Raw genomic sequence first — 23,263 nt, forward strand, 5'->3', positions numbered from 1 at the left:
AGGAATTCTTTTTGGTGGCAAAGGGCAGGTTTATGTGTTTTAATAAAGGTTGCTTCCAAAACAGAGAGATGAAAGGTTGATCAACCATTTGCAATAATTTCAAACATGCTATCCGTGTAGTTGTCAGCACAAGTTGGGTTCACTAGTAAATGCTGGCCAATCTACATCTACATGAGCCGATGTTTCCATTTATGAACATTATATTTAAGATCTATGCAAGAACTCAGCTAACGGATGTTTCCATATATCAAAGCTATCTTCAAGTCATTTTGTGTCTTTTGTCCCAAACGACCATTTCATTTCCCTAACTAGTATAGTAAAGTGGCATTACATACCCTTTCTCAACATCCATTTGAGATCTTAGCCTCATGTACTATGTATCACCTTTCCATAAAGGTTTAATTTTCACTGCTGCTAAGATGTCACCTGTCAGAGTGGTTTGTGCTTATTGTGCACAGGATGCTTTATTATTCTCCCTATGTCCTCAGACCAGTTCTTCTTTCCTCAGTCAAGGAAGAGGATGAATCCTTTTCACCAGTTCACCTTATAACTATTTCTCACTTCTGTGACCAGTCAGATCACGACTGTTATGTTCAGTGAGGATCTTGATGTGTTATGTTGCCCACACTATTGCCTTTAGAGGTGCTAGACAACTGTTTATTCATTGGGATCCTTCAATTTTCCAGGTTGGTACAAAATTGATCCATGTTGCTTATTCTGAGAATTCTGTGAGTCGCATCTCATCAGATTTGTCACATTTCTATGTCCATAGTGGCCCAGTTTAATTGCCTGCTGGAGGACATTGTGTGGGCTGCTATGTGGATCTCCCCCAATACTTTTATCTCATTATTTGCATGATCTGGCAATATTTTACTCTGAGGGTTTTGACTGTCCCGGTAGCTCAGGGTTTGCAATAGTACCGTCAGTACCATGTTGCCAGTACCGACTGGGTACTGTCAGTACCAGTACTTGAGCATCTCTAATCATGTGATATGAGCAGTTAGAAATTCAACTATTCTTCCCAGTGTGTTCTTGTGTGAAAATATTTTTTCACATCAAATCCAGTTGTCAATTTTCTGTAAGTCACATGATATGAGGACTGTGATAATGAATCAGTTGAAATCTAGGCTTTCTATTGGTTATAAATTTAATGGGAATCGGCATCAGAAACATCTGTTACCAAATTGTAAATTAAAGCATGTCAGAGGTACGTGTGGAAAGGGGTTTCTGAATTTTCATTGATTGCTCTTCAGCCCCATAAGATTGAATAAATTAAAAATATAGCTTCAGAATATCCATGACAAAATTATAGAGAACTTGTTACGTTACATTTTGTAGTTTTCTAATGGTTGGACAAAAAATTCTAGAAGAGGAGATGGCTGAAGAACAAATATCCAAATTCTCACACTAGGGGAATTTGAGGTTTTTAAAAATATTTCCTTATACAAATAAGGACTTAAAACTTATATAAAATTGAAATTTGATTTCTTATCTGTGGGTTGATGTCAATTTTTTTGTATACCATGATAATTAAGGAGTTTAATTAAATTTTTAATGTAATCTGCTGAAACGTCGTGATATGCACTGTTTGACTTGCCTGTATGCTGAGTGATAATCACACATGCACATATCTAACATGCAATCAGTCATGTAGGCACATCCACATTCTCTTGCAGAGCTTGGGAGTCACCAGTTTCCCATATAAACTCAAAACTACCACATCGAACATTTATAATTCTGTGAAAAGCAAAGCTCAAATACCAGAAGAGTCATTCTGTCAAAACTACAATGATGGGACAGGTGATAATGGATATTATTCTAACATATCATATACTATAAACCAGTACTGGTTCCAACTGCAAACCCTACAAGACCACCTAGAGGCTGACTGGGTGGTATTACTGTACTAAGCTGGACTGCCACTTGTGGACTATCATGAGTAAAGCATAAGGGGATCATACCCCTCTCTGTAGATCATTGGATTGAATAAATTGGGGTTGTTTTGCTGTTAAAAATTTAGGGAACTTGGTTCACCTCAGGACTCCCCAGTGTGCATGTGCGCATCCCCCCCACTCCCCAAAGATTCTACTATTGGAGAAATAATGTTTGTCACATTTGAATCTAGCTTGGGATGTTATATCACTCTGCAGTTCGATTTGACATTCATGTAATGTGATGTCAACATCAACAACATTCACTCCAAATGGATCCACCACCCAATCTGGAATTTTGATTATTACTCAAGTACTAGTTGTGTCTGGTAACTTGATTTCTGAGCTGTGGGAGATACAGGGAGAAGGGAACCTTTGATTCAGTTTTAAATTTCAAATATTTTATTTGGGCAGTGAAGTTTTGGTGGCCCACTCATAATTTACTGTGGCCCCCTAATTTTCCGTCATTCACGTGTGGCTCTTTAGAAATATTGTGTGGGCCCCTGGAGGGCTACATGACCTACATTGAGAACCACTGATCTAAGAGGTATGGTGAAAGAGCCTGCCAATTAACTGAATTGCAACATGTCTCATATATTTGCTTATATTCTTGTTCATACTCATACCAGTTTCAGCAGAATTTCATAATTCCACACTACAGATTTTACTTGCAGATTTAAGTAAGATTCAAGATACTTGCAAAAAACACTGTTTTCTCTTCCTTACTGCTCCCCACTGGTGCAGCAGTATGTCTGTGGACTTACAGCACCAGGAACTGGATTTTGATATCCGTGGTGGACAGAGAACAGAGAGCTCATTGTGGAGCTTTGTGCTTAACTTCAAACTATCTTCCTTACCACCCTTCTTAGATACCTCTCTTCACCTTATGATCTAAGTGCTTCACCATTTCCCTGATGAGTTTTATGGGGACACCAGAGTGCTTCTTTTCTCTTCTGTTGATTGTCCAATTCTTCTGTCCTTTCTTTTCACACTTGGTTCCTTTGTTGTTGGAACCTTTTGGGAAGGGATACCTTTCTTCCAAATCTGATTACCTTCTTCTGAGACCTTTGTTTTGCCCCCTTTCTCTAACAGGAAGTCTTTGGTGAGGTCCCTGATACTCCTGAATCACAGGCTGAAGCTACCTGCCATCAGCCTTTCCTCCTTAGTCTTGTGTTTGTCCCATTCACTCTCTTCCACACCCATTTCTTGCCCTAACCCCCCTCCTCTGAACAGCTATTTTCTGCTTGAAGTCATACATTTCTGCCTGAGAGACTTGCATGTCACCAGCTTTGTAAAAACTTGCACCTAAATTCACATGTATCCACATGAATTTGTGCTATTACATGATGACATGTCATGCAGCAAAACTCTCTACCAGTGAGAATATGACAGACCTTCTTGCACAAATCCTCCCTCTATATTCATGTGCGAGAATCCTTACTCTTTTTCCTTGGTAGAATCATGTAAAGACTTGTCAAAGAACTTAGTTCTCAGATTACTTTGCTTGTGTTTAAACATAATCATAATTAATTCACAAGTCAATGTGAATTCTTTTTCAATTGAAGTGGGTGAAAATATCTCTCACACTGATCAAATTGCCAAAAAATCTAGAAGTCCTTTATCTGTGGAAGACCTGACAGCCATTGTCAATTCCTTTCCCTTGCCTTTGATACTAATGCAGAAGAGAACAATTTTGAATGGATTTTTTTCACCTCCAGGCTTTGCTTTGGGTACCTCCATTACTTCTGAAAAACAAGTGCAATCCTTTTGGGGTTTCCAGAACCTCATTACCCAAGTATGTGCCATTCTTTCTCTGTCTACCATAACCTATTAGACTTCCCATTCTCTCTTACCCTTACAATTTATTTATCCCTCTCCCCCTATATTTCCATCCATGGCAACTCCTTACTCAATAAACCTTATGCCCCCCCCCTCAACACATGCACCTGAATGCTTTTTATCTCCTTGCTTATAGTCACTCTCCCTTTCCTTTCCTTGACACCCAATACTTGATGTATTTTTGTCAATTTGTAGTAGGAAAGGTGGGGTGGATTCTTTGCCAGCTGTCTTCCTGTTTAGCATCCAATTTTCCTGACTGAGCCTTTGTTACTACCCTTAGACACCTCTCCTCTTTTCATCTTATGACAGAAGAGCTTTACCATTCCCTGATGATTTTCTGGGGACACCAGAGTGCTCCTCTTTTCTTCCATTGCCCATTTCATTTCCTTTGCTCTATCTTTTCTCACTTTGTTCCTTTGCTTTTTGGAAGGGATACACCTCTTTTTCAGATCCAATTACCTTCATCAAAGGTCTTTGTTTGGCCCCTTTCTCTGACAGGAAGTCTTAGTGGGGCCCCCGGTTCTCTTGAATCCAGGGCTGAAGCTACCTGAGATAAATTTTTTCTTTCCTCCTCAATCTTGTGGTTGTCCCAATCACACTATTCCACACTTGACTTTTGCTTTAACTCCCCTTCTCCTCCACATTCTGTCTCAGTATTCCAACTCCCCCCCACACACACTCATTCTTCCATTTGACATCTCATTTGTTGACCTAACTGCCAGTGATTATCCAGTCAGTTTGAGCCTGCCAGTCCCACTTAGCACACATTTTGTTGCTGACAGATAAGTCATTCAAGTTCTTACCTACAGTCTCTCCCAACCCATTGCTTTTTATCACCCTTGAGATCCAGGTTAAATTCAATGTCTGGAATGGGTAGATTTGGACATGTTGGAGAAACAAACAAGCCATAGAGTTCACAACCCCTCTCCTGGTTACTACTTTCACCTCTTAATTGTCCCCTAAAAGACTGGGGACTGGCTCTTAATCATCAACCTATCTTCCATCATTTGTTTTTTAGTCGACCCCAATTTTTGGATGGAGAATTGCTTGTCTCCAGTGGTCATTCCAACTAAAGCCTATGGATGACCAAAGTAGATGTGTCAGATGCCTTCATCATGGCATTTCCTCAGATTCATCCACAGAGACCATGTCTTTGAATTCTGTCCCCTTCCATTTGGAATTTTGTCAGCTCCTTCATATTCAGTCACACTGTGCTGGCCTTTGCGTGTTTTATGCATGGTTTTGGACTACATTTCCACTTTTACAGGGATGACTGGCTTCTCCTTTCCTGCTTCCAGGAGGAATCCTCAGAATATACTTCTCTCCTTCACGAAGCTGCTTGTTTATATGGCTTGTCAAAATGTTGAAATTGTGCCTTCTAACCCAATATCTTATCCATTTAGGGATCCTTTTCAACTTGCACCTCAGCCATGTCCAACTTTTACCACTTTGTTTACAAGACCTTAAGCATCTGGTCATTAAAGTCTCAACTTCTCCTTCTGTACAGGATATTCTACCTCTTTTGGGGACTTTGTCTTTTCTGGAGCCCCTCATTCCACTTAGTCTCACACATATGCATCCCATACAGTGGGCATTGTGCAACCAATGGAACTTGTCTAAGGAGCCACTGTTCTCATGGATCCTTTTTCTTCTCCCTGTTCTGGAGGACCTTGCTTAGTGGCTAGACCACTCCAACATCACCATTGGCATTCCTTTGCCTCCTCCCAAGCCAGAACTTCACCTTTTTATGGATATTTCTCTCACTGGGTGGGAGCATCTATGAAGGACTCTCTTACTCCAGGTTCTTATACTTCAGATGAGCATTCTCTTCATATCAACACCCTAGAACCACTTGCTGTCTGGCAGGCATGCTCCCATTTCCTTCTCTTCTTGATGGATCCTTTGGTTGTGGTACACTCAGACATCTCCACGGTTGTGTCACATATCAAGCATCAAGGGTTGGTACCCGTTCCAGGACCCTCTGTTCCCAGACTTTGGATCTCCTTTATTGGGCCCATTCCACTTGGCTGAGCTTAATTGTCTGCTGTATTCTGGGCACTCTGAACATTGTAGCAGACCATCTTTTTTGACATGACCAGATTCTACCCACAGAATGGTCTCTTCATCTTGAATCTTCTGTTGGATGTGTTCCTATCTCTCTACATCATCTCTCTCTCAAAACCTATTTCTTTTTACTTCTTGCCTGTGATCATTCTTAGTCTGACATCCATGCCATAGACTTCTTGAATTCCACCACCCATATCTTCTTCTCTACACCAACCAGTCCTTCTTGCCTAAAACTTCAGATGCTAAGGAAGGTTGTCACCCTTTTCTCCCATTTCCCTTTCCTCTATCTCCCATCTTGATGGATGTTATGACCTGGACAGACTTCTGGGCAGTTTGTTGTGATCTATCTTGTACTTCCTTGTTTTGGAGTTCCCATCAACGTGTTTTCATTTTTTGGGACCTCCTCCTCTACTAAAGACCTTTATCTCTCCCCCCTTATGAGATGGATCTGCAAACTCATCTGTATTATTTACTCCTTCTCTGGTGTGGTTAGCCATTGGCCTTTTGACATATCCTCACACCACCAAGTGATTATATTTCTTTAATTAATTATTTTCTACTCACCATTAATCTACTTTAGAATTCCACTAGTTAACTAGTATTGCCTTTTAGGTTATACTTACTCCAAATCTGCATCAAGCTGGGATAATGGAAAGTACTGATTCCATGGACTATCCTGGAAAAAGCCAGCATTAGAGTTGTGCATCTGCCCACTTCTCTGCCTAGCACTTGCTGACTATGAAAAATAGGTTTTCATGGTCACCCATTGCACTTTCTCCAGCAAAGGACCATTCCAGTCATAGACCGATGGGGATCCTGGCATATCCTCTGGATCCCCTCTATGTATATTCTTCCCTTCTTCAAGTGGACCATGGGAGACCCTTGCCACTTACTAGCCTTAGCCAGTGGGATAGTAGACCATGGAGAATCCTCACTGATTGGGACTAGAACAAGGGGCCCCCTCTGTGGTGAGAAGTGGGGCTAGGGTTGTTTTTGGTATGTAGTGCAGTTCACCCCACATATATTTGATATGTCAAAATCTCTGAGTGGACTGTGAATACATATCACTGACCAATCCTATATATATATATCATTCTCTCACAATTCCTGCTTCTGCAGTTGAATGAACCATAAGATTCTGATGGCGAAGTAGAGGAAACTAATCGATATACAACTGTGATGTATCACTCTCACACACAATTTCCATAGTAGGCATTGGGCCTGTACAGACTGGTGGTCAAATAGAGGTTATATAAGTATCCGTAATGACATATTCCATTATGGTGCCCTCTTTTCGCAGCTGGCATGAGACTTGTAGTGACTGATGGTTCAGGAGATGTGCATGAATACTTATGCCCTTCTTCCAGGTTTTGACCTGTTGAGTCTCATAGTGGAGGAGGTAAGCATGCAAGGTACAGTCTGAATGAGCCCCAATCACACTACATATATTAGCCATCTGATGGCTTGTGTGTGAGTATTCAGGTGGTCATTCAGGTGTTCTTCCCATCCTTACAAAACATTTCAGACTTTTGGCCTTTTAATTTTCCTATACACGGGCAAAGAGTATACCCTTGATGACAAAAGGTACAGTCTCTCACAGGAGTGCCCCTATGTAGTCTGTCCCTGCCATCAGGCATCACATCCTATGGGCTTCCTTTAGATGGTTTGAGAAGGAGGCTCATCTGTGTAATCTTTGGACTGTTCCCTCCACCATCTCAACGTGGGATTCTGACTATGTATGTGTACAGAGGTGAATATTCATTTCAGAAGTTAACATTTTCCATACTAGAAAATCTATTTCCAATACATACTTGCATCCGTACATGTTCCCACCCATTCTCCACATATTTCCAGTGCACCTTTATTGTCTTGCAAAAGAATGAGGATTCTCACATGTGAATGTAAATGGAAGATTTGTGCAAGGAAAGGTGTTTCACTCCTATTGGTGGAGGGGTTTACTGCATGATACATCCTCATATTTAGGTGGGAGTTTTCACAAGGCTGATAGTGTGCAAGTCTCTCAGGCAAAAATGCATGACTTCAAAAGGAAAATAATTATCTGTGTATGAAGGTGAGTATCTATTGAAAATGCATTTTCAGGTAAGGAAGATGCTAACTTTTCAACAGAAAGCAAATGTACAGTACCAATGCAAAACAAGTTCCCATTACTCTCTAATTGTTTTAGGACAAAGCATTAAGAATAAATGAACCCATATTGAACATAAACATGTGGGTATGTGTTGGTGTATATAAGAATTAATGGTACAGAACATGTTTGCTTATAATGTATACATGATTTGATTTGTAAGTTCCAAGCATTTAGAAATTGTATTAGAGAATAAACAAATGCATATATATGTATTTGTGAAACTACTGACTTTGATCTATTTATTGTCTTTCTCCACAGGATTTCAATACATCTCGGGTGGTTAGAAACAACAAATATTAGATTAAAATACAAATATTTAATAAATAGTAAAATACTTTTTAGATTCGACCTAATAAGTCCTCAATTTGTAAGATTTGTTACTTAACATACAAACTGAAACTCTGAAAACATACTTAAAATGTTTGTAACTATTCAAATTCCAAGAAACTTCATTTTGAGAATTATATTTAAAAACATGTTTTGTTGTGTTTACATGAAATTGTTGTATATAGGAGAACAAGTTAAAATTAAAATAGTACTTACAAATCATTGGTTTACACCATTATTGTAAACATTTATAAGGAACAGCATTCCCTAATATCTAATTGTAGCTACATTAAGGAATCTATCATACACACTGCACTGTTATATACATTTTCATAACTTATGTTGTTATTATTTATGTTGTAATCATCTGCAAATTACTTTTTGCACAAACACATGCAGTATCTTATGAGCCATTTTTATTTCAGTTTTACTCCTCTTTGTTTCCTATTACTGTACACATCACACACACACACACACACACAAGGCTTTGTCACAGTTTAGGTCATACTTTTATAAATGCTTGAAGTCTCACTTTCGACATAATGACCAAATACTGATCAGCATGCTTACCTACAATGGTCATTTGCCATTTACCCCTGAAAAAGGAAATTTTTGGAAGTGCTTGTGTTAGGGAGTTTCTTTACTGGTATTGTAAGATGGTAACAGCAGTGAAACAGGAAATGCATGTAGTATACTGCCTCATGATGTCAAATTTAATTGAATGTTCATTAAAAAATAAACTTCCTTAAATTCATTTGAAGTTCAGTATACAATACTACACATTTCAAACAAGAAATAAGCATTTAAAGTAAAACACATATGCAACCAATATCCAGTTTATGAAATAAGTTGCCGAACTTGCAAATATTGCTTACATCATCAAATGGTTTCATCTAGTTTCCATGTGGAACACAGGAACAAATGACACAGTATTTGCAGCTTTTCTTAGATAGCCTGGCAGTGGAATACTATGGAATATTTGGAATCCACTGAATTCTGCAATTGGCAAGCTGTAGTAGTAGAGTTACATCAATACTTCAATCTGGTATAAAAAATGGAGCCATCTATTTAGCAGAATTTAAGGATCTTAAACAAAGTACCCATTAAACTTTAGCTGTGACATCTACATTGGAAAGCATGTCTCTAGCTGAGAGAAGTTATTCGCACTAACAAATTTGAGAAGGTACTTTCTGATGAGTCCATGAACATTATTTGGGCATTAGGAAAACTACCTCTACCTGAAGCCATGTGTGTGGCAATAAGATATGAGTAACCTCGGTTAAGTTGCTTTATCAAAGAAAGCTTGCAACAGTTAATTCTGTGGTACCACCAGAAACACGTTCACAATTATATCAACATCATGCTACAAGAAGCCTCAACAGAGATGCCACACCTGCAGACACTGTATGGTAGATCAGTTTAGTATGAATGATGATGCAGACATTAAGATATCCTAATCCTCATCAAAAGTAAGAGATGAGATGCTTGTTACAGCAATGGACAGTTTGGCCATTGGTAGTGTAAGTCGTGGGTAGTGCACATGTCCTGAGAAAAGTAGCGTTATTGTTTCATGTATATAATACTATGTTTTCTCAGTCTGGGACAACTTGACATATATAAATACAAAGAACTATCTGTAGTAAAGGTGCCATCCTTTGTGAATACATTTTTTAAACTGTTTTTATGGTTGCTATAAAGATGGTTTCATTTTGTTATACATTTTGTTTAATCTCTTTGATTTCTTGAAGCTTATTAAAGTTACAGAATTTAGATTTTTTCTGTGGAACCTACCTTATCACTCTTGGGGAGAAATCAGTGCACCTGACTATACAACAATTGACGGATTTTACTTTTCTATTCATAGAAAATATATCTTTATTCATGGGTATTCAGGATTTGTTTTTAAACTTTTATGAAGGTATTCAGAACTTAGCTAATGTTTTTGTAACCAGGATGCAAGTAATCATAAAGTTGTGTTTATCGTTACCTTGAGTTAACATAACATTACCCACTGGTTATTCTGTTATATATATATATACTTGTTTGTCTATGTACCTGTATCATCTCTTTCTTAGATTTTTGATCATACCCAAGTGAATGGGTTGTAATGGGCATTTTTATAAATGGAGGATAGGTGTTATCTTGTACTCATTGCCAAATAGTGTTTACTAGCTGATGTGACCTTTCAACTCTGGGAAAACAAAGGGGCTCCTGGGGATGACATAGGGGATCCAAATACCAATCTCCTTATGTCATTCCTCAGAGGGCCCAAAGGAAACATGCCACATTTGGTGACAATCAGTCCAATGGTTGGCCAGTCATAAGTGGACACGGACAGATTTTTGTTGAGTAAGGGTTTAGATTTAAATGTCAGAATGTGCAGTCAATTGCACTTTACACAGGCTGCTATTGCAAGAAAATTTACAAGAGAGTTAAGGAGACAGTCAGGATTCACATGATAAAGACATTTATTAAAGTTTCATGAAAATAGTAATTATAATAGTTTACTATTGGAATATTGTTCTCACACAACTTAGTACTCTTAGTTAGTTGTCTGAAATATTTGTAATTTATTTCAACTATTTTGCAACAGCAAAAAATTTCATTTCTAATTTATAGGCTGTAATTACATCCGGCTTAGGTTTGTTTCACACTTCATACATTTCTACAGTTTATTCTAACTTCTGTAGTTCTTGCTGACTTCTTTGCATATGTCACTGAATGAATCCTGAGACCATCATATTCCAGTGGGGATATTATTACCATAAATGTCCATATTTATATCAACTGAACTTGCCACCACCAGGTGACTCTCTACAGTAGCTTAACCTAGAAGTGTTAATAACAGACAACTATTATTGCTTATCTCTGTCTGCTGGGATTCTTGCAGTACAGCCAAAATATTTTCCATTCAGTGTTAAAGCTGAGTAATTTATATTATTTGCTAGCTGATTAATCAATGGGCTCAGTAATCGATTAGTATACCATGCCCCTATAATCCATAGAAGCAAAAATAAAAAAAAATTGGGTATGTTTCTACCATCTTTATCCATAAATTTTATGAGCATTTCTTACATGGCAGGTAAATAGGTATTGTTGACTAAGTACTCTCACATAGTCACTATTGTTTATTTTTCAAATATACAACAATCCCATAGTGATCTTCTGTAAATTAAATGAATTGGTAATTAAATAATGAAAATGTTTTACTCTGATGCTAAAGGTAATGTTTTTATTAAACTCATACCATGATTACAATCACAAATAATTAGGTAGCCAGTTACTCTTTATGTACATTATATGAATAGGATAAATTCAAATGACATTCAATAATATTTTGTGATCACTTGCCATACTCATTAACCAGTAAACTTATCTGATTTGATGACTGATTTAATTTGTTTGTTGAACATGATAAAAAAAAAAAAAAGACTTAATGTTTAGAAATATTGCAACTCAATAAAACAATACTGTCTTTATCAGAAAATAAAGCACCATTTTTAACAAAAACTCAACAAATGCCTTTATTAAGCCTTAAGTAATCTCCAGTCGTATGACTTCTTTGCTTCATACTGTGTATATATTTCTGTGTAGATACACTACATAAATCTAATGAGGACAAGATGAAACCGTATCCAAACACTATACATTTGTTATTATGTTGAACTTTTAATGAACTTTTCTTTGTTACCTGTTCAACCCATCTCTAAACTGTGTGAGTTTAACCACTTTATTTGATGTCATCTCATTGAAGATAATTTCTGTAGCATACATAAAGATGTAATTTAACTCACAAATACGTATCACAATTTACAATGAAAGGAATGTTTATAGAAACTATAAAAAACTGTAGGCTAATTTTATTAGTAAATTATTAAACCATTTGATGGGTCAGTATAACAAGGTTTCAACGAAGGCCTGTACAAAAACTAAGGTACAAGCTTAAAAATTAAGAGATGGATAATATATTCTCAAGGAGTTATAGGTTGTTAGTAAAAAGTTATTTCTTGGAATGGGTCAAAATAATTAAAAAAAACATTGACACTTAGGTTGTTTTGTTTACAGGTAAAATTCTCTGCAGCTGTGCAGAAATGAAAATTTTAATTTTTTTTCTTCTTGAATTAATCTAAATAGGTGTGAGAATATGACAAAATATTTGTGAGTTATAATTATAATTAAAATATAAATTTATTTTAAAATTTATGAGAAAATATATGAAAAGCTAGAGTAAGTCATACCCTCAGTTACAATAATTTAAGAGTTGTTTTGTTCATATTAAACTGTTGTACCATAAAAATATATCATGCATGCAAGATAGTAAAAAACATCTAACAGCCTGAAAATACGATTAATAGTGTTCCTAATGTTTATCCCTACAAATTTCCACAAACTGCTGTACTATTAATCTTTGTTGATGAAAAAAAAACCTTACACTTTGTGACACTATCAAACAACAAATTTTTATAAGAAGGTAACAAATTTTATCACCATAGAAACATCAATAATGAATTATATAGATAAAAAACAATTTTAGCTATAGGACTACATCATGTGTATGTTAGTTGAATACTTATTTCATTGTTGGATATAAAGTTTTTTTTTTAAAACGTGCAAAAAACAGTACATGATATTTGACAAACAATACTGATGCCCATAAAAAGATAGAGAACTGTCAAAACTTGCTACAACAGGCAAGTATGTATTTTATACATTTTTTCAAACATACAATTCACAAATTTTTAAAATCATGTTAAAACCTGGCATGGCTAGGGTGCTCGACTCACAGTCTGAGGGTCAAGGATTTGAATTCTTGTCCCACCAAACATATTTGCCCTTTCAGCCTTGAGGGCATTATAATGTGATAATCAACCCCATTATTCACTGGTAAAAGAGTAGCCCAAAAGTTGGCAGTGGGTGGTGAGGAGTAGCTGCCTTCCCTTTAGTCTTTCACTGCTAAGTTAGGTAAGGCTTGTGCAGATAGTCCTTGTGTAGCTTTGCACAAAATTCAAAACCAACTAGACCTCAACTAGCACTACTCATAAATTTATATTATTTTAATTTTTTTACTTGTAATTACACTGTACTAGTAACTTTAGTAATAAAATCATTAGGTTATAATCAGTAAGATTATAATCCAATGATTTCAAAACTTGTATCTTTGTTTATAGTAGTGTGATTCATAGGAAGGCAAGAATGGTTAAAGGCAAACATTTAAAAAACTAAATAGTTAATATTGTATTAAAAAAATAGTCTAAACTATATTCATATTTTCTAAACAAGATGCCTGTTTTCACTTTCTTTTAAGTTATAATTCATAAAGTCATAGCATTTGCAATATAACATCTTTCTCATGATTGGTATAATTTTAAAACAATGAAAAATCAATTTATCAATTTTGTAACAAATATATATTATAAGAGCTGCTTGTGTATTAATCAATACAAACTTTGATGAAAACAAATCCGTATAAAGTCTAAGGTGCACATACACACACTGTTGGTGTCTGGAAAAAGCCAAGGCATGAAAATTTACCATGGCAATGTTTAATTTATGTTGATATTGTTGTATCCATCTAGAAATAATCGGTTATTGGCTGAGGCCATGAGTGCTTTAGACTCCAGCTGTGTTGACTTGAGAAAAACTGGGAAAAAAAGCTTTTACAGTAATTAGTAGACTAATCATTTAAAAACAATGACATATAATTTTCTCTTTGATACTATTGGCTGTTTTTTTTATTAATATCTGAAAAAATGGAGAGAGCTTGACCATATTAGATCTGTGTCTACTTATACAGCATTAAATAATACAGTAATTTCTGAAAGCAATAGATGAAAGGGTGGGGTTTTTTCACCCCCATTAGACCCCTTCGTTAAGTCCACACCTAGTTATACAACATTGAACAGTATAAATGTGGTTCACTGCTCTGGACATTTTCACTAAAACTGCAGCTGTTTATACAACATTAAAGAGTGCAGTTATTAATTTCTGGAACAGATATGAGTCGATACCCCCCCCCCCCATTAACTCTGATACTCCCACCTATGTTCATGTGTTTTTATTTGAGGCAGCAGTGTGATAGCATGCAAATGAGTATGAAATAATTCCACCAGTAGAAGCACAACACAACTCCTAGCACAGCTGAGTCCCTCTATGCAGCTTAGCCAACTTCACTTTCAGATTGGTACTAGTGATGATGTTCAGATGTGTTTTTCACTTGTGCTTTCCATTATGGAATTTTCAGCTAGATCCTTATTTTTTTTATGGGAACTTAGTTTTTCCTTTACGTTTGCTATACTCATGTTTTGAAATTTTAGTTAGTACATGTTAGCATTACGTGTTGTTTATTATATGTGATTCTTTGGAGCTCTCTGTTTGGACTTTTCTACTTCCACTCTTCATTGGAATGGATTTTGAGTTTCATGTTAGAGCTACTACCACTACTGTTCCTCCTACAGTTAACCTTACTAAAAGAAAAATTGGCTACTCTGGCTTTGGGTCCACAATTGTTGACAGGAGATGTTACAGCCTTGGTTTGTTGGGAGTTAGCTACCTTCCTGCAGTCTCCAGGTTTACCTGCAGATTCTCCTCTCATGCCTTGTTCATGGGTACCTGAACATGAGGATGTGGATCTTGACAGTATGTTTCATACCCCTTCTTGTGCCACACAGTCATGCTTAGCTCCAGTGGCAGTGCCCAGGTCTCCTCCTCCTTTCCTGAAGTTAATAAACCAGGTATGTTATGTTTTGTCATTGTCTTCCCCTTTCCTTTTAACTGAAAAACCTTTGGGTCAATGTCTTGTTCTCCCACACCTCACCAGATATTCAGGTTTGCCATTAGGTTTGAGGACCAATTAACGTTCTGGGGTCAGTATGCCTTGACCCCCATGTCATATGGAATACCATGCTGTGGCTTACCATAAGTTTGCTTTATCTTTTTTAGACTTCCCACTATTGGGGATCTGATCCCTCTACTTCGGTGACGTTTTTCCCAACCTCAGTTTTCCCGTATCCACTCTCTTTTGTTCCCTTTCCTTGATTATCCTTCTGTCAGAGGCTCTTCCTTATTCCCCTGAGGGGTTTTTGGTGACTCTTACCCTGTTTTATTTCTACAGTTGCATGATTGTCCTCTCCTGCCTTTTCCCTTCCCATTTGGCTCCTCTGTTGTTGGGATCTCTTGGGTTAGGATGCCCTTTTATCCTGTGACCATTTACCCCAACCTCCTTATGGAACTTCCACATGATTCCCTTTTTAAGGCAATATTGCTTTGGGGGTCTTCTTGACTTGTTGGAGACCAGAGTCAAATCTGCACATTTGCACACCTCCCTTTCTTCATTGGCTTCCCCTTTTTATCTACCTCATCCATCTGTTCCCATGTCTAGTCTCTCTCCTTCCTCTCACTTATTTCCATGCTCCACATATCTTTGAGGCTCACTGTTGGTTCATTCATGGTGGCTTCAGCACCCATGGTGACTACGTGGTGGGTACAGGTCTGGTGGGGGCCAGGCTTTTGTGCTTTGTCACTGTTTGGGAGTCCTTCACCACAGCCTCTTGGGTTTTTCAGGTTCTTTCCAAAGAGCTTGTTCTTCATTCCAGTTCCACTACACCCCTGACCCATCATCCCATATCCTTCCCAACTCTTCATGATTCCATTTCCAGCCAGCATCTTGCCAAAGCAGTTTTGGATCTTTTTCATCTGGGCACTTTAGAACAGGAAGATTCTTCTCAGCCAGGTTTCTATTCTCATTTGTTTGTAGTTCCCAGGAAGCCATATCATCAATCACTCTTCTTTGAACTGCTTTCTCGACCTATCTCAATTCACCATGGAGTATAACCTATCTTCAATGGGTTTTCTGTTCTGGTAGTGTATGAGAAAGTTAGATGTCTTGGATGCTTACCTCCACATTACCATCTTTTTTTTCTGTCGATCAGGGTTGCATCTACCAAGTTAGATTCACTGTTCATCAGTTCCCCATGTTTTTGTCAGTTGTCAAGGCCTTTGCCTGTCTTCTCCATTCCAGGAACTTTCATTTCCACTGTTCTATGGATGACTGGCTGCTTCTAGCTCCTTTGCATACCATCTCTTCAAGAGGCTAGATGGGTAAGTTGGCTAGTCAATGTGGAGTAATTTTTCCTTTCCCCTACTCAATACCTTATTCATCTCGGGGTGTTTTTCAATTCCTGTGTCAGCTGGGCCCACCCTTCTTTCCTTCTCTTGTGATCTATAGAGCTTTTGGATCAGGCTGTTTCCTCCTCCTCTTTTCCAACTGCATAAGAAGTTCTGTTTCTTTTGGGGAGGTGGGTTTCTTTGAAGGCCCTAATTCCGATCAGTTTGGCCCACATGTGATGTCTTCAGTAGGCTTTACTCATTCAATGTAACCTCGTTCAGGATCCCTTGGATGCCCCTATCTATCTTCTTCATTCCCTTCATGTAGAATTCGCTTGGTGGTTGGACAGAAACAACACAACATTGGGTGTTCCACTTTCTTCTCATCTGGGAGTGCACCTCTTCATGGATACTTCTCTTTTGAGTTTGAGTGCATATCTGGACACCTAGGAGCTGTTGAGCCATTGGTCTATCAATGAGTCATCTCTGATATCAATCTCTTGGAATTGCTTGCTGTCTGATGGACTTTGGTTCACTTCCTTCTGTCTCCCCAGAACTGGTCAGTTGTGTTCCATTCCAACAACTCAATGATTGTCTTGACTTTTACTCAGCAAGGGGGCACTCGGTCAAGGTGTCTTTGTTTCCACATGTTGGATCTCCTGTTTTGGTCCCCAACTTCACATCCTTTGGCTGTAGCTGTTGATGCCTTCAGTCAGGATTGGTTGGTCCTTTCTTTCTACACCTTTTTCTCCTATTCATCTTCTTTCTCATGTCCTCTCCATCATCCATGCCACTCTGTTTCGCATCCTCTTGGTGGCATCACTTTGATAAGTGCAACCATGGTTTCTACTTCTATGCTCTCTTTATTGACACTTCCTCTTATCCTTTCATCCACCTTCCTGAGACATCTTCACTTGAGCGTGCTACATCCTTCTGTTCCAACACATCATTTTCATGCATGGCTTTTGTCCAGTCTCTTGCCAAGTTGGACAGACTTTCCCCTGTGGGTTGCTTCCATGATTTCCCATTCCTTTTACCCTTCCTCCATGTCAGTTTACCAGTGTCAGTGGTGTGTTTACTGCCATTGGTATTCTTGTCATAGTTTTCCTCAATCCTATCCTACTCTCCCACATTTGACTTCCTTCCTTACCTGGCTTTTCAACAAGGGGCTTTCAATATCCACCTTCACTTCCATTTCCCTCCCATTTTTCTCCTTTATCATCTTTCCAGTCTGGATAGCCTCTTATGTCCTGTCCAGGCTCTACCCTAATACGTAGGATACACTGCTCCATTCCATGGTTCCTGTTTCCATTTGTTCATTAATTGAAACCCTTCCCTTTCCTGTGATATGCCCTATTACCATTATGGGTTGGATTCACCAGCTTTTTATTCCCTGATTGTCCTATATTCCAAATCTCCTTCAATGAAATCCACCACAAAGCCTGGCTGTTTGATTCCATTAGAAGATATAGCTAGTGCCATGATGTGGACAACTCGCCATAAATTTATTTCACATTATCTTCATTGTCTGGCCATTTCCAGCTCTACAGGTTACTGTCTACCTTCCATCACCATCTTGAGCTCCATAGTTCATATATGATTGGGTAGGTGTGCTTTTTCTACTTCTATACAGGGGCAGTTCTCACATATATATGGATCCTGCTCAGTGGAGAGCGTTGTCTGACCAGGTATACTTATTCTTAAACTCGCACTGTCCAATCATTCTGGTCAGTAGTACCCACTGATGATATGGGGTGTTCTGCAAGACCACTTGTAGGTTTATCCTTGCACTGTTTTTCATCATAAGTATGTTTGCCCCCAGCTGTACACTCATAGCACAACACGAATAAAGCAGAAGGGGATTGCTACCCATCCCTGTCACTCCTTCTTTTGACTGAGTCAGGAATGGTTTCCTTTTCAGAATAGGTTTTTGTGATCTCCTGTTGCATTGTCTCCAGTGCTATGTTCCACTGAACTCTGCAATGCATTTTTCTCCCCTTTTTTCAGTAGTGTACAGGAGTTCTTACCACTTACCTCATAGCCACTGGGTTGGTGGACCGTAGAGGTTTCCTCATGAGTGTGCTCAATTCCACTCAGTTGAGAGTAGGGCATGGTGTTCTGCTGGTGTAGATTGAGTGTAGACATTCCTTCTACTGCAGACCTGATGTCTATATTAGTACCTGGAGATACTGGTGTTGGTGAGTGACCCATATACTCTCCTCCTACCATGGACTTGACAATTCATTGCCAATTCTGTGTGGTTCTGGACAACCAGATGTCAGTGATTGTGGGGTACTGGTGTTGGTTGTTTTGGACATTTACACATGATGATATGCGTCCTTGGAACAGAAGATCTTTTATTCCAGTTCCCATGCCCACAGTGCCCTAGCCACTGCACACCAGGGGTCTCCATTATTTTTTAGCCCCCTCTATCATTCTTCCCTTATTGTAACACATCATTTTCATGGGCAAAGAAGTGGTGTGGTCTCCCATATGTCTTATGTATTCTTTCTTCACACATCCCTTGGGCATTTTATGAAGGAAGCTCATCTAGGTACTATTATACCGTGGGATTCTAGCTATTCTGCGAGAAGACGTAAGATATTGTATCAGAAGTTAGCATCTCCCTACACTGAAAATGCATTTCCAATAGATCCTTACCTCTTCCCATTTTTCCTCCCCACTTCTGATGTCTTTTTCTTTTCTGTTGCTCAATCTTGAAGTGAAGTTGGGCTAAGCTGCATAGAGGGAGATCACTGTGCTAGGAGTTGTCGTGTTCTTATTGGTGGAGGGTTGTCACATTCTAATTTGCATGCTATCACACAGATGCCTCTTGTGAAAACATGAGGGTAGGTGGGAGTGTCAAAGCTAGTGGTGAGTAAAAAGTTGTGCATATAGAGAGCTATACAAGTTGGAAAAAACTATTCTGTGAGAGAAGGTAAGAATCTATAAGAAATACATTTTCAGTGTAGGAAAATGTTAACACCCAAGTTTTAATATCTTGTACAATCACACTAGAAGTATGATGTGATTGCTGCATTTAACATACACATACATTCACATGTATATAAACACACATTTATATATGTATTGTGTAATCTTTATATTTTAGTCTGTAAATCTGTTATAGAAGTATGTGACCATGTAATCTATTTCAGAAAGTCCACTATTATCAAAATATAATACATTTGTAATTCATGTGTAAAAACCTGTTTCTTTTACTATAGATTCCACCATCCATGAACTGTTCTATACAAGTAGGCAAATATATTTTATTCATGAGAGATGATATACTTTCCACGCCAGATTGGATCTCATCTTCTGCTCTGCTTTGTCACATTCAACATCTTGTTGGCCATGTTCAACATGTTCACCTTTAGAGTTAGTTTTCAGCCAAGTCAGCCATGTTCAGCTGTGTACATGTTTCCTTCCACACCTGTAGTCACATATACCACTACTAACTTCACTCAATATGTCACCAGTGGGTCTTCATCTTCCTTTAACCATTCACTTCCTCTGTTGAAAAATTCATCCACTGTAGCAAAAGATCAGCTAAAAATGGAAGTCAGGGGCAATTATGTAGTAATCAACAACTATCTTAGTGCTGAATTGTCTCCAGGAGTTAATGAAAGTGTGACTTTAACCACTCAGGCAACACTCTCTTTTCTTCACCATGCTGAACCATTATGTAAACACTGGGATGGGCCCATTTCACTTGCTGTGTATGCTCCCAATTCTGATCTTTTAATTGTTATTGACAGAATCTTGCAAATGCGACAGTGTGGACATCACTGTGTTAAGCATAATATCACTTGGCACCTCATTTATGACACTCGGTTCCCTCCAGAAAATGATTTGAAGAAAATTAGAACTAAAATAATTGATTGTGAAGCACATGACAAAATTCCTAGTTTAAGAACAAGCTTTCGTGAATCCCATTCATTAGTATATCCTATAAATATTGCACGCAATGTGGCTCGCCAGAATTCTGCCACGTACTTCCTGATGGCTTCCGATATTGAGCTTTACCCTTCTTTGAATATTGTCTCAAGATTTTTGAACATGATAGCTAAAATGGGCAAAGATGCCTATAACAAAACAGTTTATGTTTTACCAATATTTGAGGTATCAAAAACTGTAAAACCTCCTACAACTAAAACTGAATTACTGAATCTTATTAATAAAAAAAAAGCTGTTTTCTTTCATAAGTTTATCTGTGACTTATGTCAGCGTTTCCCTGGTAGAGACCAGTGGCTGAAACATGTTCCAGTTAATAATACACTAAACATATTTACAACTACCAAACGACAACATCCTCTAACATCATGGGAGCCCATTTACATTGGAACTAACAGGGAACCATCTTATGATGAGCGCTTAACTTGGGAAGGAAAGCAGGACAAGATGAGTCAGGTGAGGTGTGCAATATAAAAAAGCATTAATTCTTGCTGATTTTGATCTACTTTCAAACTTTTGCAAGTGAACTTAATTTGTGAAATTTAGTGAATGTTTTGTATTAAAGATATTGTATATGTGATATCAATTTTTTTTTTTTTCATCTACAGTCTTAAAATTAATGATACTTAGTACCGACTATTACATCAGTACACCTGTTAAAGGTTTCAGTACCCAAATAATTTCAATTTTATTCTTCTGTTGTGATTATCACTAATACCCAGATTTTGCATCCTTTCTTAGCAAACATTTCAAATTAAAATAAGAGTTACAACTTATAAAAGTGTTTAACTTTTTTTCTTTTAAAGTGGTGAAATATTTCAAAATTTTTCGTGCCATCTTTTGTTTATTCACTTTATTAGCTTTTATATGTGGTATAGCATACTTTTGTGATAAAGTCTGTTGAGGATTCACAGGTAAGGAAAACAAAAGTCCCAAGTTTAGCTTATTTTAACAAAGCTATTTCTAATTCTTTTATATAAGCCAATCTTGAGATTTAAACTAAAATAATTAATAAATAATGAAGTGATTTAAGTTCTTTATTGCTCTTCTGTATTGATCATAAGCAACAAAAACTTGTGTACATGCAGAAATACATTAATTTTCATGTCACTTTCTGTTAGGGGAGAAAGATAGTTCAATCATGATGTGATACATATCTCAGTACGTTCATACCAACACTAAGTATTAATAGAAAAAATTTGTAATATTTGTAAAAAAAAACAACAGCATAGTCATAGTCTTCAACAGAATAATTTTTGATACTTTTTTTATGTATAAAACTTTTAAGAACAAGTTTGAACATTCAACATTTTAAACACTAAGCAACAGTTTACAATACTACTGATTATTGATAACAGCTGATCTTTGGGCTGTAGCAATTTTCCCAGCTTTTGGATAACATACATTCACTAAGTACCTTTGTCTCAGGAACACCAACATGACAATTAGCAGATTTTCATAATCCATTGATAAAATACTTTAATTGTTGCAGTTGCTTAGTTGTATGGTTGTAGATTACTATTGGTTATAGATATCTGACTTGATCCTTTTTTAAATTAAATTCTATTAGCCTCAGTTCTTGTATCCCACCTGATGATGCCAGGTGAACCTGGTGAAACATTGTGTGTAAAAATAACTAAAAGAGTTACTGTGTACAACCAATAGAAACTTGTGTGAATCCAAATCATGTTATTATCTACAAAATTAAGAAAATTGAAATTTTATATGGTATGGTGATAATTATTAGGAAATCATAAAAATAATTCCAGCAGTTTAACACTTGGTTCTGCTTTGAAAGAGTGAAGCTTCTTTTCTGTCCTCATATGAAAAAATTTTGGGTTTTAAGTTTTCATAACAAACACATCACCAAATAAATCTTCCCTAATAGATTCCTTAGTGTTGTCATTTGTAGTTGTGAGACCATTAGTAGCATTGGAATTAGACTGAGATAATGGTAGGTGAGGAAGAGCAGGCTGATCAGGTTGAGATTTATGTTCTGGTTCTTTCTTGATATCAACTTTGCTTGAAGTTGAAAGGCTGGCAGCTTTCAGCATTACTGCCAGTGAACTTGGTGGTGCTTATCTTCTACTTGTGGTGGTACTTTGAATCTAGGACCTAGAACAACTGCTTAGAGTAAGAAATTCTTAATATCAGTTCTTTCATATCTGTTCTTGATATCTTCTGAGATAGCATTTTTGAAATCTTCTTCTATAAGTGAAGCATATGTGTTCTTTAATTGCATTATCTACAAAATTTGACATTTCTTGTGGTAGGTAAGTGAGATGGTAGGATGCTGTTCATTACACAGTACTTTAGTGATTTTCAGCATTAACTCTAAAACTGCCACCACAATCTCCACGTTAAAACATCTTGGTCTGACAAAGTCACAAGATCTTTTGCATGTTTTCTCATTTCGGGTTCCTTAAGGACAGCTATTACAGCTGTCTGTTGTTCAAAATACATTTTTGACATCATTTATAAGTCAATTTTCATGAATTTGCAGTAGTATTTGTTCTGTTTTGAGAATGTGTGCAGCAGTAGTGCTCTTTCAAATATCAAACAATTTTATGCACCTTGCATAATAATCTAAACATTTGGCTCACTTCAAGTCCTTCCTGAATAGCTAAATTCAGTGTATGGGCAAAGCAACCCATATGTGTTCTTTCATAGCTCCAGTCCTATTATTTACATTATCAGTTACCACAGCTACATATCCATTAAAAAGATCAAAGTTCCCCTTATTTACAGCATTAGTAAGTGTTCGACCAACATTTACTCAAGGAAGGTGTTAAAAGGGATATCAACATGTTTTTTTGCTTTAAACCCAAGTGATTTATTTAATCAGGTCATTAACAACCTGATTGTAAGATGGAAAAGTATCATTGATAAG

General features: G+C 37.3%; 1 protein-coding gene across 3 annotated transcripts in view; it reads left to right on the plus strand.

The window, feature by feature from the left end:
- The window catches only part of LOC106462576 (beta-1,4-glucuronyltransferase 1-like), a 49,280-nt gene that overhangs the window by 10,194 nt on the left and 15,823 nt on the right, over positions 1-23,263 (plus strand). For all 3 annotated transcript variants that reach the window (XM_013922512.2, XM_013922510.2, XM_022389871.1), the window contains exon 2: positions 19,644-20,829. In XM_013922512.2, the coding sequence (XP_013777966.1) occupies positions 19,702-20,829 (1,128 nt within the window). In that variant the 5' untranslated portion in view covers positions 19,644-19,701. The remainder of the gene's footprint in view (positions 1-19,643; positions 20,830-23,263) is intronic.

Source organism: Limulus polyphemus, unplaced genomic scaffold, assembly GCF_000517525.1.
Source record: "Limulus polyphemus unplaced genomic scaffold, Limulus_polyphemus-2.1.2 Scaffold1200, whole genome shotgun sequence".
Classification (NCBI taxonomy): domain Eukaryota; kingdom Metazoa; phylum Arthropoda; class Merostomata; order Xiphosura; family Limulidae; genus Limulus; species Limulus polyphemus.